The 14,847-nt window shown below is 37.8% G+C and overlaps 1 protein-coding gene across 4 annotated transcripts in view; it reads left to right on the top strand.

The window, feature by feature from the left end:
• The window catches only part of LOC122006918 (probable receptor-like protein kinase At1g49730), a 33,438-nt gene extending 20,667 nt beyond the window's left edge, over positions 1-12,771 (top strand). For all 4 annotated transcript variants that reach the window (XM_042562613.1, XM_042562611.1, XM_042562615.1 and 1 more), the window contains 6 exons: positions 119-380; positions 459-511; positions 595-665; positions 2,363-2,452; positions 2,530-2,611; positions 11,926-12,771. In XM_042562613.1, the coding sequence (XP_042418547.1) occupies positions 119-380; positions 459-511; positions 595-665; positions 2,363-2,452; positions 2,530-2,611; positions 11,926-12,443 (1,076 nt within the window). In that variant the 3' untranslated portion in view covers positions 12,444-12,771. The remainder of the gene's footprint in view (positions 1-118; positions 381-458; positions 512-594; positions 666-2,362; positions 2,453-2,529; positions 2,612-11,925) is intronic.
• Positions 12,772-14,847: the final 2,076 nt, after the last annotated feature.

Here is a 14,847-nt window from a genome sequence, read left to right as displayed (position 1 = left end):
TAGTGTTGTTATTGTTAGTGTAAGACAAGTAATTTATCTACTTGTTTGTTGGTCCAATTTTCAACACAAAGTTAACAAACCCTTGAGGATAACACAATTTTACCTGAATCTTTTACAGGCACGTCACCCATATGCTGTAGGTACAGTTACAAAGAAATAAAGAAGGCGACTGGAAATTTTAGTACAATTATAGGACAAGATAGATTTGGAATGCTGTACAAGGCACAATTTGATAATGGATTCCCTGCTGCTGTGAAACTGAATAATAATCTCTCAGAACTAAGTGAGCAAGAGTTTTCTCAAGAAATGGAATTCCTTGGCAGATTGCATCACCGTCATATTTTGACACTAAAAGGGATTTGTTATTCTAGGCAGGAAAGGTAGTTGTATCATTGTGCAATACTAAAGTGACACAACTGCTATGTAGGCATATGTACTTCAGTTTCTTTTTCTTTCAGGTTCATGGTTTATGAATTTATGGAAAATGGAAGCCTAAAACATCAACTTCATTGTAAGCTCTATTATACCTCAATTTTGATTCTTACTTTAGTCTCATGTGTTTAATTTTTGGTAATTTCTTCTTTTTGCCTACAGCTTCATCTGGGAGAACTCAATTAGCATGGAAAACTAGAGTTCAAATTGCTGTTGATGTTGCCAATGCTCTGGTAATCTTGAGACTGGACCTGCTATTATAATTCAGTATCAAGTGCATCAAACTTGTTATCTTTGTCTTGGAATGCCTATGATAGTAAACATCATGTTATTCTAATTAAATTAAAAGAAATCTTTGAAGGTAATTATGCTATTCTCTAATTAATTCTAACATCTCATCCCAAATGGGTAAATCACTCTCCATACTGTTCATCCATCTGTTTGTAAGTGATCAAATCATACATCAAGTGTTTACCTGCAAGTCTACCATCTAGGTTCAGTTATCCTATAACTAAGGATATTGCTTTGCTGACTGCTAGATCAGTTTATTTTGTGCTTCTGCTGAACATCTCGCTAAACTCTTTTTTTTTTTTTTTGTTTAACAAAGTAACTCCATTAGGTATTAAAAATGCGATGAGTTCACTGAAAATATATGATTTGTTTCATTCTCTGTCCAAAAAAATTGTTCATTTTATTCTAGCTTTCAAGTGGGCTCTGAGTGTTGATATTAGAAGTTCTATTTGTATCTTCAGCATTGAATATTTCAGAATAATTAAAACAATCATTGCTGATATATGTCAATGACAATGAGCAAGAAGATGTCTTCTGTGTGATATGAGTGTGGTTCTCACAATTTAACACATCCAAAATAAACGAAGGTCATTTTGAAGCAACTTAGGGCCTTGTGGAGGAGTTCAGCACTCTGCTTGCTTTTGGGAAAGAAAAAAGGACTGTCATGGTTGACAACATGCTGCCAAGATATTATGCAATTGTTCTCAAATATGGCAAGACAACATTGCTATTGGTTTAAAATTCAGATAATATGTTTCCACCCATTCATTATTATTTACTATATCTTCTCACATGGTTATTTTAGTTGGGTCTTGGCAAGTGTAGTATCGGGCAACAACTGCACCGGACATCATTAAGTTGCAACATGAGTTCATCTATCTTGGTTTTTCATATGTGCCTATGATGTTATAGGCGCTACCAATAAGGAAGACCAGTAGCTAAGTGGGTAGAATTCAAGATTGTAAGTTCCCAATCAAGCTAATTAGTGAGACATTGTTTATCAAGATAGTCTTTGTTCAAATGAATACCACCTACTCACGATTAACATTATTTGATCTTGGGTCAGCTGGAATAACGTTCAATGGTTCATGAATGTGTGTACACTTTTGTTGAACTTTTAATATGGCATATAATTATACCACTCCAAATCTTGAGTAGATCATGTGATTATTCTCTCTCAATAGAACAATCTTACATGTATAATATAGAATATTTATATTTAGTAATAACTTTCTAAAGTTGTTTCTACATAATTTTGATTCAAGTGAATATGAGATCGATGTATTTCTTATTTTTGAAGTAAGGCAACTGGAAAAAAATCATAGAAGTGAGACTTCAAAATTTGGTTTGCAACTTGGGTTCATCTGATCCATGCTGAGATGTATTGCATGTTAATATAGGTTGACATCACTAGCTTGACCAAACTATTTGGTTCAGTTATAGTGATTTTTCCCAGTAGTTGTCTGACTGCATATCCAGTTATATCAAAGGACATTTTATGTCATTTATCATTTAAAACAAAGTCGCCTTACATTTTCTTTATCCTTCTTTGCTCCAGTAGTTGCAAAGTAATTCGTCATGTTTCTAATAATTCCATTTATGGGTAGTAGATCTAAGATTCATTATACTGATAATGCAGGAGTACCTTCACTTTTATTGTGATACCCCTATTTGTCATGGGGACCTAAGGCCAAGCAATGTCCTTTTGGATAAGAACTTCTTAGCAAAGGTTCTTATTGTGCTCAAATGTGAATTTATCAATGCTTGCATTTGTTCTTAGGGTTGATAATTAGTGACCTTATATAGGTTGCATATTTTGGTTTGGAACATTCTACAACAAATGCTAAAAGATTCTTAGATCATAATGAGAATGCCTTGGGAGCTTCAGGTTAGTTTCTTTTAAAACTGACACTTGTTCTAGTATTATACTGATTTTTTGTTAACATTTCGCAAATAGGTAGGAAAAGTATTGTCACTTTATGACATGGGTTTTGTGGCATTTTTGCTCGGTGCTCATAGCCACATTGAGTAAAGCAACGGCAAATTCCTCAACAAATTTTACTTAACTAATTTGATTAAAATTGAAAACAATTGTTTGCTCTGCTATCCTGAAATTCCTCATGTTGGCTTGATAGACATTTTAATCACTAGTTGAAACTGTGGGAAATTGTCATTTGATGTGTTTGGTTCAGTTTATTCTGTAAATAATTATACTTTGTGATTGTTACTGATTGGTGTTGCAAAGTTTTCATACTTGGACAATTCATATATCCTCATTGTACCCATGTTGGACACTGACACTCTAAACTGATACATTCTTATTGATTACATTTAGAAGTTTTTAGAAATACCTGTGTCACACATTTGATCCACATCCGTGTGGAATATACTCGAGTCCTAGTAATATAGTGGCAAAGTATACTGGGAATCTTTTTAAGGATCAACACATTGCAAGTACGTACTTCCTTAAGTTCAATATGTTTTCTCATCCTGAAAATAAGATTATGGAGTAAGCTAAATAAATGATGGAAAAAAATTGCTATTTTCCTTTTTGACTTGTCAGGTTTCGTTAGCTGATATAAACACAACAATCTAATAATGAAAATTGATTGTGAGAACATTTTGTTACTTGGTTTTGACCAATCTTTCATGAGCGAGGTTATAACTTGCTAATAGAAATTTCACTACATGACACCTTTAACTTAATTTCATTGTTGAGTAGCTTAGCTCATTTTCGAAACATGAACTCATTAGTCAGTTAATCAAGTTAAGTGATTTATAAATGCAACTCAGCATGCCATGTTCTGGTTACGATTGACTGGATGGCTCAAAAATGTTCACTTCCCCTAGTCCTTTTAATTTGTCATCTTGTGAACTGAATTTTAACTGAAAATTAAGGGTATCATTTGTATCTTGTGTTTGAAGATCACTTTACCAACACTTGTTGGGAATAACAATATCGATAAACCACCAACAGGATCAACAATGATTAACTTGACGTTACCTAGAATGACCGACCCAGCCCCACGAAAGTTTTCCACCGGTCGCCTTGGATAAATTGGGGAAGTGTACATGGAGACCCATCCTGATAGCTAGTATTGCCAGATCCACTACCCATTAAAGAGAAAAATCCCTGCCCCGGGGGAGCTCATAGATCAATACCAGATAAACTCAGCTAGCCCTGGGGTGACCGACCCGACCCAATAGAATTTTTTCACCATCCACCAGGATAAATCAGGAAGCGCTCTTGGCGGGCGGCCCAGCATCCCTTGGTTGCGCGCCCCATTTGGAGAAAAAATTCCTACAAATGCATCATAGCTGGGGATCGAACCGCGGGTGTCTAGGTGAACTTGGATGTCTTGTCGCTATACCATGCCCTGGGGGCTCATAGATCAATACTAGAAAAAAAAAATTGATTAACCAGGCTAGGTAATGTCAAGCCTGGGGTGATCGGCCCTGCTCGAAGTTTCCTAGCGACCACTAGGGTAAATCAGGAAATATCTGCGGCGGCCGGTCCAGAAGCCCAGCATCCCTTAGTTGCAAATCCCATTTGGAGAAAAATTCCTTGCAAATAGGCCGTAGCTAAGAATCGAACCGTGGGTGCCTGGGAGACAACAACGTCCTTATCGCTGCACCATAGCCTCGATGGCTCATAGATCAATATTAAAAAAAATAAACCTAGTTAGCCTCATTGACTAGCCCTGGGGTGATCGGCCCGACCCCACGGATTTTTTCCACTGGCGGCGAGCGGCCAAGAATCCCAGTATCCTTTGGTTGTACGCCTCATTTGGAGGAAAAATTCTTACAAATGCGCCATAGCTGGGGATCAAACCTGTTGAGTTTTAATTCACATTATTCCCTTTGCTTTTGGTAATGCATAAGTGTAAGCTTTTAGTCCCACATTGCTAAGAAAATAAAGGTTGGAAGGTTTTATATATAGAGTCCTTCCATCCATGCTTAGCAAAATTAAGGGGACCTACACGCATGCGCGGGCTGAGCCCAAATCAGGTGGTTTCAGGGGGTTCGAACCGGAAATCCATAAATCGGGCGCGATGCACGCGAACATCGCGCGCAGGGGGGGGGTGCAAATCCCCAGCTCGTGGGCCTCGCGCTTACGGGCGGCCCGGTTTGTTTTTGCCAGTCTGATTTGGCTACCTGAGTCCGGTTTGGTTCGCACCTGATGGTATCTGTCCGCATGATTTGGTCCGCATCTGAGAAAGCGAAGCGAAGAGACGCACCTGGCTGGTCTCCACGTGAGAAAGCAGAAGCAACGCACTTCTTCGAACTGACGTACACTTTGGTTCCTGTGCACCGCTTCAAGTGTATAAATACACTGCCTCACTTCCTTCTCAACTCACTCCAAAGCAAAGCATTCCTCTGCTCTCTGCTTTCTCCTTTCTTCTTCCTGAGTTCGAGTTCTGAGGCTTGGTTTCTCCGATCTGAAGTTTGAGTCCGAGTGCGGCGTTCGTCTTGGAGTGCACCTACGGACGGCGCGAGCGGTTGTCGGATCTTGGGAGAATTTTGCCGAGAGCCTCTGCACCGTGGGCGGCAATAAATTCTCTAAAGATAGTCGGCAAGCTCGACGCTTCAACCGGAGATACACAAATTCTTAACTTTACTCTTATTATCGTTTATTGCATGCTCGTCATTTATTGGTGCAATTATATATTAGATTACTGTGTTAGCGTAATCATCTTACAACAATTTTAGAGAATTTATTGTAGCATCAATAGACATGATGAATGATAGGGTAATGGGGTCTGATGAGGCTAGCGCCCAACCCGAAAGATTTTTCGGGCAAAACTTCAAACGTTGGCAACAACGAATGAAATTTTGGCTTACTACGCTAGGGCTATTCTCCGTTATAGAAACAGATCCTCCTTCACCTAATGAAGAGGATTACAGAGGTTTAAGCAAAGAGATTATCTCTGCTATGGGAGGATCCTGTCTGCCCTCTCAGACGCACTATTTGATGTGTACTGTTCAACCTCTTTAGCTAAAGAGCTGTGGAAATCTTTGGATAAAAAATACAACTCCGAAGATTCTGGTTTAGAAAAGTACACTGTGGCAAAATTCCTAAACTTCAAAATGGTTGAAGGCAAATCTGTAATTGAGCAGACACATGAATTCCAAGTTCAAATTCATGGTCTTGCCGAAGGAGATATGGCATTACCCGAAAAATTTCAGGTCTTATCAATCATCGAAAAATTGCCTTCGAGTTGGGAAGATTTTGGCATGACTCTTAAACATCGGAGAGGTAAAATCTCTCTAGAAGATTTGATGATTGCCTTAAATATCGAAGAAAAACATCGGAAGCAACATAAAATTGATGATACAAGAATGCTTATGGATTTTATTCCAAAGGCAAATGTAGTAGTCTCATCTGATAAGAAGAAATTCAAAAATCAGAAAATGAAGAACAAGATGAAACTCAAACCAAAGGTTCAAAAGAAAAATGTAACCAAGCTGTGCTGGGCATGTGGACAAATTGGATATTATGTCAAATTCTGCCCTAAGCGGAAGGACAAGGAGAAAAACCAAAGCAATACATCCAACATCAAGGCACAAGCAAATGTCGTGACTGCTAGTGACGACACCAGCAATAGGTTTGTTACCTTCAAACCCGAACTAAACTTGATCTATCAACCTAATGAATGGTTAGTTGATACATGTGCACTGTTGTGCTGATCGCTCTGCCTTCCTTACTTATCAGGTAATTAAAGGCACTTCCGTGACCATGGGGAACCATTCTGCAGCCAGGGTGTTTGGGATAGGACAAGTTGACCTGAGGTTCACCTCTGGAAAAGTCCTGTCACTGCATGAGGTGCATCATGTTCCAGCGGTCCGTCGAAATTTGATTAGCGGATCAAAGTTAGCCCGTGCTGGTTATGAGTTGAACTTTAAATGTAATAAAGTTGTAATATTACATTTAGGAACCTTTATTGGAAAAGGTTACCTTAATGAAGGTTTATTTAAACTCAATGTAGAAAATGCTACCTTAAATAAATCTACTGATATTGGTTGTTCATATAACATTGAGTCTTATGATATATGACATGATAGATTAGGACATGACAATTTTAATACCGTGAAAAGAATGATGAACCTAGACATGATTCCTAAGCATGTTATAAATGATAAGAAAAAAATGTGAAGTTTGTGTGCAATATAAACAAACTCGAAAACCCTTCAAATCAGTTGAGAGAAATTATGATATTTTAGAATTGATCCATACTGACTGTTGTGAGTTTAACGGTGTAATAACGAGAGATCATAAAAGGTATTTCATCACCTTCATTGATTATTATTCTCGTTATTGTTATGTTTATTTGCTGAAAACCAAGGATGAAGCTTTAGATAAATTTATGATTTTTAAATCTGAAGCTGAGAATCAAACAAATAAATCTGTTAAGAGGTTAAGGTCTGATAGGGGTAGAGAGTTTACCTCGAACCTGTTTCAAAATTTTTGTCAAGATACAGGTATAATTCACAAAGTAACTGCTCCATATAGTCCTCAATCCAACGGTATAGCAGAACGGAAAAATCGAACCCTTGAAGATATGATTAATTCCATGTTAGGCAGTTTTGGGTTACCCAACTTCATGTGGGGGAAGCTCTATACACTGCATGTCATGTGTTAAATAGAGTCCCCATGAGGTCTAGGGATAAAATCTCATATGAGCTTTGGAAAAGCCGGAGGACAAGTTTGAAATACCTTAAAGTGTGGGGGTGCCTTGCAAATATACTAGTACCTGAACACAGAAGAAAAAAACTTGGTCCAAAGACCATAGATGGTATCTTCTTGGGTTATGCTCAAAATAGTATTGCATATAGGTTTCTGATTATTAAATCTGAAATATATGGAATAGATGCAAATACTATTGTAGAACTTCGTGATGCTACATTTTTTGAGGATATATTTCCTATGAAGACAAAAACACCTCAGTCTATATCTAGTATTCCTACTAGAGATAAGTCTGCTTCCGAAGAGGCCCCATTATCCATAGAAGGTATACCTTCCTCAAGTCACTCTAGACTAGATGAATCTAGTGAGTGTACAGAACTGAGGAGAAGCAAGAGGCAACGTGTGTCTACGGATTTAGGCCAGGACTTTATCACCTATAATATAGAAGGTGACCCTGTGACATATAGAGATGCTATGGCTTCTCCTGAAGCTAAGCACTGGAAAGAGGTCATTAAAAATGAAATGGACTCTATTATCTCTAATGCCACTTGGGAGTTGGTAGATTTACCTCCTGGGTGTAACACTATAGGATGTAAATGGGTGTTTAAGAGAAAATTAAAACCTGATGGGTCAGTAGATAAATTCAAAGCCCGCCTAGTTGCTAAGGGATTTAAACAGAAAGAAGGGATTGACTATTTTGATACTTATTCTCCTGTTACTAGAATTACTACAATCCGAGTGTTGATAGCATTGGCATCCATATATCATCTTGAGGTTCATCAAATGGATGTCAAAACGGCATTCCTTAATGGAGATCTTGAAGAAGAGATATATATGGATCAGCCGGAGGGACATGTAGTTTCTGGAAATGAGAATAAAGTCTGTAGGTTAGTTAAATCTCTTTATGGTTTGAAGCGAGCCCCAAAGCAGTGGCACGAAAAATTTGATAGTGTTATGCTATTGTTTGGCTTTGAAATGAATGACTCTGATAAATGTGTGTATGCTAAAATGAAAGGTGATAGTTGTATTATCTTATGTTTATATGTAGATGATATTCTACTTTTTGGTTCTAACCTTTCTATTATTAATGAGACTAAGGCCCTCTTAAGTGGTAAGTTTGATATGAAGGATATGGGTTGTGCTGACATGATTTTAGGGCTGAAGTTGACTCGATCAACTGATGGAATAGCAATTTCTCAGTCACTCTATATTGAGAGAGTATTAGAGAAATATGGCTATAGCCAAGTTAAATCTGTAGTCACACCGTATGATCCTTCAAAAACTCTCCACAAGAATAAGAGTGGTGTGGCAGTGTCTCAATTAAGATACTCACAAATAATATGTAGTCTAATGTATTTAGCAAATTGTTCTAGACCTGATATTTCTTTTGCTATATCGAAATTGAGCAGGTTTACCAGCTGTCCGGACAGAACGCATTGGGATGCATTAGACAGAGTACTCAGATACCTAAAAGGCACTATATCCTTGGGCTTGTGGTATGGGAGATTCCCTGCAGTCCTGAAGGGATATAGTGATGCTAGTTGGATAGCGGACACTGCTGAGTGTAAAGGCGTTACTGGTTATGTCTTTACACTTGCAGTTGCTTGGAGGTCTGTTAAACAGACGATTATAACCCGTTCTACATCTGAGGCAGAATTGTGTGCTTTGGATACCACAGTAACTGAAGTTGATTGGCTGAAGGGTCTTCTTTCTGAAATTCCCTTGATGATGAAGTCAATACCTTCTATTTCAGTACACTGTGATAATCAAACAACAATAGTTCAAATTAGAAGCTCCAAGTATAACCAGAAACAAAAGAAACATGTACGAATACGATTAAAGTCTATTCGTGAGTTAGTGTCTCTTGGAGTGGTGTCATTGGACTTTGTAAGTTCAAAAGACAATATTGCTGATCCACTCACTAAAGGACTTGATTCTGAGAAAATCAAGAGATCCAGTAAGGGAATGGGACTGAGGCCTATCCTGGTTTCACCTATAACGGCAACCCAACCTATCTGATTGGAGATCCCAAGAAGTAGGTTCAATGTGGTACAAACAAGTTATAAGGGTGAACCGTAAGCATCAAATTGATTGAGATGTAATCTCATAGTCTCTTCCCTGGATAGATGATTGACTGCTAGTAAGGATGAGCTTAGGAGCTCTTAATGAGTTCAAGGTCTTAATGACAGGATGCTTGCAGTACATCCTTGGAGAACTCACCTATGTAAGTGTAACTGTGGGGCCGCAGTGTGGGGGGTCTAGACAACTCTCCTTAGCACTTATGAAACAAGATTCGGTGGCATAGCCGTAATGCACCAACCCAGAAGGATTCAACCGTCGCCAGTGATGAGTTGTTACCAATTGATCTTCACATATAAAAGGTTTAAGATCAAGACTCAGTTCTCTTCAAACCTATGTGAATAAGATTGGTGTACTTAGTTGAAAATTCAAACCGGAAGGTATTTTCACTGAAAGCTCATTGCAACCAAGCCTCAGAACATATCTTTGTTTTCGACTAAAATAATTTGAATTAGTGGGGGATTGTTGAGTTTTAATTCACATTATTCCCCTTGCTTTTGGTAATGCATATGTGTAAGCTTTTAGTCCCACATTGCTAAGAAAAGAAAGGTTGGAAGGTTTTATATATGGAGTCCTTCCATCCATGCTTAGCAAAATTAAGGGGACCTACACGCATGCGCGGGCTGAGCCCAAATCAGGTGGTTTCAGGGGGTTCGAACCGGAAATCCATAAATCGGGCACGATGCACGCGAACATCGCGCGCAGGGGGGGGCCAGCTCGTGGGCCTCGCGCTTACGGGCGGCCCGGTTTGTTTTTGCCAGTCTGATTTGGCTACCTGAGTCCGGTTTGGTTCGCACCTGATGGTATCTGTCCGCATATGAGAAAGCGAAGCCAAGAGACGCACTTGGCTGGTCTCCACGTGAGAAAGCAGAAGCAACGCACTTCTTCGAATCGACGTACACTTTGGTTCTTGTGCACTGCTTCAAGTGTATAAATACACTGCCTCACTTCCTTCTCAACTCACTCCAAAGCAAAGCATTCCTCTGCTCTCTGCTTTCTCCTTTCTTCTTCCCGAGTTCGAGTTCTGAGGCTTGGTTTCTGCGATCTGAGGTTGAGTCCGAGTGCGGCGTTCGTCTTGGAGTGCACCTACGGACGGCGCGAGCGGTTGTCGGATCTTGGGAGGATTTTGCCGGAGAGCCTCTGCACCGTGGGCGGCAATAAATTCTCTAAAGACAGTCGGCAAGCCCGACGCTTCAACCGGAGATGCACAAATTCTTAACCTTACTCTTATTATCGTTTATTGCATGCTCGTCATTTATAGGTGCAATTATATATTAGATTACTGTGTTAGCGTAATCATCTTACAACAAAACCGTGGGTGTCTGGCTGACAACCTGAATATCCCACTGTTGCACCATAGCCAGGGGCACGTAGATCAATACCAAAGCTCTTAGAAGAGAAAGTCATGCATCTAAAATATTTTTCTCTTATAATATAAATAATGCTCTAAAATGTTTGTGTGTTAATGAGAATAACTCCTTCAACCCAAAAGATAACAAATAGAAACACGCAAGAATAAATAGCACAAATGTTTTATTGTGGTTCGACTTGAGCATAAAACCACACAGAAAGTTCAAGCATGTATGAAATGGGAGATCATATTGCAAATCAATCTCGTTAGAATCTTTTCTGAACACTGAAGAAAGAAAATAAACAAACTCTCACCTTTCACACACTTAGGATCCCAATGGCACTCTTCATGAAGAAAATTCTCTTCCCTCTAATCACTGATCTTCAATAATCATTGCCTGGGTACCAATATGTCATCATAGCTCACTGCCCTATGCATGTATCCCTAGGTTAAATAGGTTCTAAGTATTATGTTCACCTTGAATTAAAGAGGGATTAGGACTCAAACAGTTTGAAATTCAAAATTGGTTCACGATGCACTGCTGATTGGATGCATGCACAGCTCCATTGTATAAGGCCATGCTATTTGTCTGCGTCTGGACTGCAGTAGCAGGCTATGCGCAGGCCTAACTTGAGTTGAACCCAACTTTAGTAGTCTTTGTGAGCTTTAAGTCTAATCCAAGTCGTGATAGAGTCTTACTATAGTAGCTCTATGTATTTTCTAGATAAGAATGCCAACAGATACTCATGGAATAGGAATGCCATAGACCATGATACTATAACCATCTAAGTGTAATTGATAGAAAGTGTAACAGCGAAATTGAATAAACAAGCATAAAGATCCATAGTCACACCTGTGTCAATTTTGTGAAGAACTACACAGTACTAATATAAAGGAAATGAATGTATCATATCAAACAATTCTTTACAGCTTTAAAGCATGCATCTTCTGGGAGATATGACAATTAAATGGCTTTGATCTCATGGTGAATGGATGTTTAATTTATTATTCAGCTAAGCAGATATTATGATTCCTTTTTTACTATAATATCCTATACCACTGGAGAATTTTATGGATTGTTGTGTAGGGTATCTGGATCCAGAGTATATGGTTTCCCAGAAAATGACTAACAAGAGTGATGTATACAGCTTTGGGGTACTGCTGCTAGAACTTGTGTCTGGAAAGCAGGCATTTGATAACAGTAGTCTTGTCCAGTGGTTTCAAGATCTAGCCGACACTGGACTAACTGAATTGGCGGACCCAGCAATTGCAGATACCGTCAATCTGGAGCAGCTCCATGTGGTTCTACAGATAGCAAATATGTGTACTCAGAAGGAAAGCAGAGAACGGCCGTCAATCAAACAAGTTCTGAGGATGCTGTATGAGCAGTTGGATCCCTTATATATCGGCTTTGCAAAGGCTGTGCAAGATGAAAGATGTTATGGTGGTGGAAGATTATTCATTGAGAAGCAGCCGGTGAATGAGATCATTGCTTTCAGTGGAGATGCTAGATGTCTTCAATCTTCATCAAGCACTTCGAGATCCTACTGCAGTCGAAGCATATTGCTTGAATGCAATTCACCGCAGTCCCCACATGGTATTTAGTCCATCTATTACTATATCAGCCACATGAATTTTGTTTGTTCCTCCATCATTTGGCGACCAAAGAATTACAAGTGATGGTTACGAATAGCGCATTTGTTCTGTTTTTTTTTTCAGTACTTATGAATACCTTAATTATTTGCGTGTCCATGAGTATTTATTTTTCTTCTACTGATTCTACAGCATTCTTCTATCATGTTACTACTGTACTTAATTCTCTTCGTTGCTTATATGAGCTATTAGGAATGTCTTAGGTGTGTGTGCGATTCATGTATTTTTGCACAACAGTAGTTGAACCGTTGAGGGAAATACATCTGAATGCTTTGCCACTTGGGTAAACATGTTCCAACTCGATTCATTCATCCTTGTCGCATGGGTTTATTTCCGAATGCTTTCAATATTAATTTCCTGTAAATTTCAAAGGAAGATGTTCTTTAAGTTGTAACAAAATTTTGATGTGGCTAAATTTTCTATGTATTTGTGGAGTAACATCCCTAGCTTATCATTAAATTAGGGGTGTCAAAAATAAACCTGACCTGTCAATCTAATTTGAGTCTATCAAAAAAAAAAATCATGATTATGTTTGGGTTGGAGTTGGGGATTTTTGGATTGGTTTAATTTCAGGTTCGGGTTGACTTAAATTTAAAATTTAGAGGTTTTTTTATTAAATTAATTTTTATTTTAAAAGTTAAGATGTTTTATGTATATAAATAATATAATATAGTATAATAATGATAAAATATTGAGATAAAAATGAAAAATTATAGAAAAATAATAAAAAAAAAAAAATAGGTTGTGCGGATTATTCGGGTTTAGGGTTTTTAGATTGAATGCAAGTTTAGGTTGGGAATTCTTTTGATAATCGATTTTCAATCTGATTTAAACTCATCCAATTCATACTATCTTTTCATTTCACAAATTGAGTTGAAATAGAAATAACGGATTACTTAGAAAGTTCACTTTCTAAATTTTGAATGAATTGCTAAACTATAAAAGAGTTTCATAATGCTTAAGTATGAAGTTCACTTGCTAGAGAATGAAAGAGTTGAAACTTCCAAGTCTCGTGGCATTCAATTTAGTGAAAGGAAATGAGAGGAAAAAAAGGTTTGGCTTAAAACTCTTTGTTAGACATAAAAAGATTATACTTGTATTCTCTTGTTTGTTAGAACGAAAATAATTAATTTATGTAAAATATTACTTAAGAAAGATAAATTTAATTAAAATAAATCATGTTTTTTTTGTTTGAATATGTTTGTTTTTTTTTTGTTTGAATATGTTTGTTTAGCATATGAAGGGGAAAATGTCTTCCTCTTCTCCAAGTCTATCGACAAATCTAGTCAAGTCATGTGAGTCCAATGAATCCAATCCATTTTGGACTCAAGGGCATAGGGTATCGATGAGGTTTAAGAATTAGAGGCATGAAAGCTTGACAAATTATGAAAGTAATTTGTAATCTTGAGCTATTGCTTTGAGCAATATGATTTCATTTAGCTAGATAGAGGTAGGTTATCTAGTGGCTTCTAGTCATCCATCTTGAGTGCTTTCTTATTTATCCTGCCGACCGGTAAAAAATTTTTGTGGGGCCGAACTTGTCTTCCCAGGTTCGATGATACGGTTAATCATTTTTTTTTGTTTACGGTCTTCAAACAAGTATTGGTTTCAAGTTGTAGCGTGTGACTTACCTCTATCTTGAGAGATCAGATAGGCCTATAGGTGTGAAAGTCAAGCGAAGGGATCATCAACTAAATTCAATTGATTAAATAATAATTCAATCATATGGAACAATTCAGGGTCAACTGAATGCAAGGAATTGATAAATAGAACATTTTGTTCAAGCAAAAGATGCATAGATGACTTTTAGTGAATTGGAGGCTTTAGCAATCGAGTGGAATAGAAATCTAATCGATCGTCAATATAGTTTTGGCAACTCATTGGGAGCTATTCTAGCTGACTAAAGGTGAACAAAATGTGTTTGTTGGAGCTATTATTATATAAACACTTGGGGAGTTTAAAGCCAACAAATTTGCTCAAAAACATCTTTAATTCTCTTGTGAACAAATGATCAAGATGCTTAAACTCTTCAAGGGTTTTTAATCAAACTTGAATGCTTTTAACGCAAGTCCTTGGTTATCCCTAGTCATCTAAGCTTTATATTTCATTATCCATTTGGTTGATGCATTTGATTGATGTAAAACGTGATAACGCTCATGCCAAACATTCCTCATCATCAACCCCACAATAAAATGAAGGATGGTAAATCAAGTACTGAGTGATTCCTTAAGTGGGAGGATTATTTACCATAGCTACGAACACTTGCCCATTGATGTAAGTGTATCATTTGAGTACCAACTTAGCCACGCCTTAGGAGCTAGTTGATGCATTATATGCTGCAAAAGGTTGGAACCAC

Source organism: Zingiber officinale, chromosome 7B, assembly GCF_018446385.1.
Source record: "Zingiber officinale cultivar Zhangliang chromosome 7B, Zo_v1.1, whole genome shotgun sequence".
In the NCBI taxonomy this organism is placed as follows: Eukaryota; Viridiplantae; Streptophyta; class Magnoliopsida; order Zingiberales; family Zingiberaceae; genus Zingiber; species Zingiber officinale.
This window is presented reverse-complemented; position numbering and strand designations above follow the sequence as displayed.